This window comes from Clupea harengus, chromosome 10 (assembly GCF_900700415.2).
Source record: "Clupea harengus chromosome 10, Ch_v2.0.2, whole genome shotgun sequence".
Lineage (NCBI taxonomy): Eukaryota > Metazoa > Chordata > Actinopteri > Clupeiformes > Clupeidae > Clupea > Clupea harengus.
Genome location: NC_045161.1, coordinates 1,967,836 through 1,973,272, shown reverse-complemented (window position 1 = coordinate 1,973,272; position 5,437 = coordinate 1,967,836). Strand labels below are relative to the sequence as shown.

Below are 5,437 nucleotides of genomic sequence, written 5' to 3'. Positions count from 1 at the left end.
CACCCACACACACACACACACACACACACACAGACAAACACACACACACACACCCACACACACACACAGACAAACACACACACACACACAGACAAACACACACACACACACACACACACACACACACTCCACTTCACACACACACACACACACACACGTACACACACACACTCCACTTCACTCACAGGCCATGTGTTCAACTCCACACGCATGGCCCTTCACACAAATGAAATGTTTAGGAAAAAGGAAAAAGGGACTTCACTTCATCATGAAAAGATATTTGAAATGGTGCTTTCTGCTCTTTTTCACACCCACTGATGTGTCCTGGTTTGGCCAACAGGAAAGGTGGGAACAACAAGCTCATAAAGATCTACCACCGGGATGGGAAGTACGGCTTCTCGGACCCCCTGACCTTCGGCTCAGTGGTGGAGCTCATCAGCCACTACAGACACGAGTCCCTGGCTCAGTACAACACCAAACTAGATGTCAAGCTCATGTACCCCATCTCCAGATTCCAGCAGGTAAACACACACACACACACACACACACACCACACGCCCACACACACACACACACACACCACACGCCCACACACACACACACATATATGCACACACACACACACACACACGCACACACGCACACACACACACACATATGCACACACACACACACACACACACACACACGCACACACGCACACACGCGCACACACACACACACATATGCACACACCACACACACACACACACATGCACACACACACGCACACACACACACACATATGCACTCACCACACACACACACACACACACACACACACACACACACGGATGCATGCATGCTGGTCCAATACAAACCAGCCACTGATTCAGTTTTGTACACACACACATCCTCCTCAGCCTTTTCTCTCTCCCTCCTTTCACCTCCTCTGATCTTTCATTCATCCTTTCTTCCTGGCGAGAAAATGCTGAGGCAGCAGGTTTAGGTGGAGTGAAATACAGTCTGTCACTCAGAGCCACAGCCTCATACACGTACACACACACACACACACACACACACACACACCCCCACACACACACACCCACACCCCCACACCCACACCCACACACACACACACACACACACACACACACACACACACACACACACGTACACACACACACACACACACACACACACACAGGAGAGGGAGAAAAATAATCACATGTATTCACACTGCAGAGGATATATATTTTTTTTCTTTTTCCTCCTCATTCCACTCCCAGCACTGCTGGCATCTGTCCCACACACTCAGGTGTTCATTATTCAGAGGTCCACACACACACACACACACACAGACACTCACTCACACACACACACACACACACACACACACACAGACACACACACACACACAGACACACACAGACACACACACACACACACACACACACACACACACACATACACACACACATACACACACACACACACACACACACACACACACACACACACACACACACACACACACACACAGACACACACACACACACACACACACACATACACACACACACACACACACACACACACACACACACACACACACACACACACACACACACACACACACACACACACACACACACACACAGACACACACACAGACACACACACAGACACACACACAGACACACACACAGACACACACACACACACACACACACACACATACACACATACCAGCAGAATCCCCACTGCTTAGGGGACCTGCACTCTTATTAATGATTCCTGGAAAAAAATATCCCCGCACTGTAAGCAAAATCTACGGCACTGCGAGCAGTTTTCCTCGCCCCCGTACATCATGGTTCTCAGCAGTGAATATCAATAACACCCCCCCTCCCCCCCTCCCCCTTTCCCTCCATAGGACCAGCTGGTGAAAGAGGACAACATTGACGCTGTGGGGAAGAAACTGCAGGAGTATCACAATCAGTATCAGGAGAAAAGTAAAGAGTACGACCGGCTTTATGAGGAGTACACGAAAACCTCGCAGGTACTACAAACACTACAAACACCCCCTCTCTCTCTCTCTCTTCCTCATCTGTGTGTTGGGAGTCGCATGTTCATTATTCTCTGTGTTGTTTTCTGCGTGACAGGAGATTCAGATGAAGCGGACGGCCATCGAGGCCTTCAACGAGACCATCAAGATCTTCGAGGAGCAGTGTCACACACAGGAGCGCTACAGCAAAGAGTACATCGAGCGCTTCCGCCGAGAGGGCAACGACAAAGAGATTGAGCGGTGAGTCAGGCCACGAGCACGACCAAACTGGGTGCTAACAACAGCGTCGTAGGAATAGCATGCACGCGCTAATCGGGGGGCGACAGTGGTACAGGAGGTAAAGAAGTCGGTTAGTAATCAGAAGGTTGCTAGTTCGATTCCCCGTCGAAGTGTCCTTGAGCAAGACACTGAACCCCTAATTGCTCCTGATGTGCAGTGTGCCATCAGTGTAAAATGTGTATACATTGTAAGTCGCACATATGTAAGTCGCTTTGGATAAAAGCGTCTGCTAAATGAATGTAAAATGTAATCCATTAGTGTTTGTTTAGTAGTTCCAATGAGTGGCTAGCATCGATGCTAACCTCCTCCCCTCTGTCCTCCCATGCTGCTCCTCCAGGATCATGATGAACTATGAGAAGCTGAAGTCTCGGCTGGGGGAGATCCACGACAGCAAGGTCCGGCTGGAGCAGGACCTGAAGACCCAGGCCATGGACAACCGTGAGACGGACAAGAAGATGAACAGCCTGAAACCAGACCTTATACAGCTGCGCAAGATCAGGGACCAGTACCTTGTGTGAGTGTGGGCTTCAGGTCTGGAGGCATGGGGGGAGGGTGACGGGTGACTGGGACCCTGAGTGAGGGACCCTGAACCAGGCTAAATGAGGGAGAACCTGGGGGGTGGGTGTAGAGTGTGGCGGGTGGAAGAGGGAGCTGTTTCATATACAGTACATCACTGTAGGAGCGGCCATCTGTTTTCACTAGTGTGACTCTGTCTGAGGAGGAGGTGGTGCGTACTCACTGAAGACCTCTGAAGGCAGCTCAGAGCGTTAGGCCTGCTGCCTAGTATGGGGAGATTTATGCTCCATCCTAATTAAACATGGGAAGTTGATGTGGGATTCTTGTGGCCACATGGTGTGTCTGTTGTATCTACAGTATGTATGTGTGTGTGTTTGTTTTAGGAGGCACATATTTTTTCACATGTATCAATAGTAATTTTCCTGTTTTCTCTGTTCTGTCTCCCGCTCCCTCTCTCTCTCTCTCTCTCTCCCTCCCTCTCTCTCTCTCTCTCTCTCTCTCTCTCTCTCTCTCTCTCTCCCTCCCTCTCTCTCTCTCTCTCTATCTCATGATGCAGCTGGCTCAATCACAAAGGCGTGCGTCAGAAACGAATTAACGATTGGCTGGGGATCAAGAATGAGAACACAGACGAGTGAGTTGATTTACTGTGGGGCTTCCCTTTTTAGCCAACAGGTCTGCAGCACACAACCACCACACACTTCACACACACACACACACACACACACACACACACACACACACACATATTCTACAATCTCCAATACTAACACTAATCCGAACACTCCACACATGCACATTTGCCTGGTAACAGATGTGGCCCATTGAGTCACAGTACTAAGGTAGCTGTGGCTAATCTGCACAGGTGTACATTGGGAGCTCCATACTGTCTCATAGAGTGTGTGTGTGTGTGTGTGTGTGTGTGTGTGTGTGTGTGTGTGTGTGTGTGTGTGTGTGTGTGTGTGTGTGTGTGTGTGTGTGTGTGTGTGTGTGTGTGTGTGTGTGTGTGTGTGTTTAGGCGTATAGCCTGGCCTGTGTTCTAATCTATGTGGCCTGTTCTGTGTGTGCAGTGCCTACTTTGTGAGCGAAGAGGATGAGAATCTGCCCCACTACGACGAGAAGAGTTGGTTTGTGGGGGACCTGAACCGCACGCAGTCGGAGGATCTGTTACTGGGGAAGCCCGAGGGGGCCTTCCTGATCCGCGAGAGCAGCAAGAAGGGCTGCTACGCCTGCTCTGTCGTGTGAGTGTATACATACTCATCTCGCACACTAGTCATGTTATACCACCCTCAGTGTAGAGAAACTCTACTTCACCTATCATACACCACGCAGAATTAGAATACTGTAGTTAGTGGTGAATCAACTCGGTCACTCTACTTCACCTATCATACACCACGCAGAATTAGAATATTAGAATACAACACTTAGTGGTGAATCAACTCAGTCACTCTACTTCACCTATCATACACCACGCAGAATTAGAATATTAGAATACAACACTTAGTGGTGAATCAACTCAGTCACTCTACTTCCAGTTGCATGGTGGAGAATGTCTTCTCTTCATTAATGCATGTTTCTCTCTTCCTCTTCCTCTCTGGTTTCTCCTCCTTGTTTCTGGCCCGGTGCAGTGTGGACGGCGAGGTGAAGCACTGTGTGATCTACAGCACGCCGCGGGGGTACGGTTTCGCCGAGCCCTACAACCTGTACAGCAGCCTGAAGGAGCTGGTGCTCCACTACCACCAGACGTCTCTGGTCCAGCACAACGACTCGCTCAACGTGCGCCTCGCCTACCCTGTGTACGCACAGATGCCCTCCACGACGACGACGCAGCAGCAGCGCAGATGAAGCCTCTCCCTCCTCCCCAGACCTACCCCCCCCCCCCCCCCACCCCCCCCCTCCTCCCCAACCGTCCCCTTCCACCCCCCCCAGTGTGGGGTGTGCAGGGGGCCTGTTCAACCCCAAGGAGGGAGGGAGAGAGAGAGAGAGAGAAACTCTAAACACTTGCTGCGACACACACGTTAGCCACCTTGGAGTTATATATTTTTACGAGAACAATTTTTTTCGGAGGGCATTCTTTCTAAAGACTGCTTGATTTGCACAAGGAGAAAAGTTTAAAAAAGGTTTTAAATGTTTGTGAATGTGAAAAAAAAACAAAAAAAACAACAGAAGGACACAGAAGACCCGAGTTTCAGGTTGATCTCCCCCCCGCTGCTGCCTAAACTCCAGCTGGGACTTTTTCATTTTCTTTTTTTTTTTTCTGTGCTTTCGTCAGAATCACACCTTTTTTTAAAGCGTGGTTTGTTTCTCCACATATATATATATACTTTCTGTCTTTCCCCCTCTGTCATATTCATGCCTTTTTCATTCCTTTTGTCTTGTTTTGTTTCGCTCTCCTCCAGTTTGCTAAGATGGAAAGAGTGGGTAGCGTCAGCTCAGTGTCTTGTTTGTTGTTGTTTGTTTGTTGTTTGTTGTCGTTTATTTTTCCTTCTCATTCCTGCTCTCCCCTTTGTTTGTTTGTTTGTTTTTGAAAGAACAGAATAATGAAGCAAAACAAATGTAGCATATTGGAAGCCTGACACTTTTCCAAAGATGACTCCCAAG

General features: G+C 49.1%; 1 protein-coding gene across 3 annotated transcripts in view; it reads left to right on the top strand.

Annotated features, from left to right (window-relative positions):
• Positions 1–4,827, top strand: part of pik3r3b (phosphoinositide-3-kinase, regulatory subunit 3b (gamma)) — a 143,917-nt gene extending 139,090 nt beyond the window's left edge. For all 3 annotated transcript variants that reach the window (XM_031574962.2, XM_031574963.2, XM_012842168.3), the window contains 7 exons: positions 341–521; positions 1,913–2,038; positions 2,142–2,284; positions 2,661–2,837; positions 3,396–3,470; positions 3,907–4,077; positions 4,465–4,827. In XM_031574962.2, the coding sequence (XP_031430822.1) occupies positions 341–521; positions 1,913–2,038; positions 2,142–2,284; positions 2,661–2,837; positions 3,396–3,470; positions 3,907–4,077; positions 4,465–4,681 (1,090 nt within the window). In that variant the 3' untranslated portion in view covers positions 4,682–4,827. The remainder of the gene's footprint in view (positions 1–340; positions 522–1,912; positions 2,039–2,141; positions 2,285–2,660; positions 2,838–3,395; positions 3,471–3,906; positions 4,078–4,464) is intronic.
• Positions 4,828–5,437: the final 610 nt, after the last annotated feature.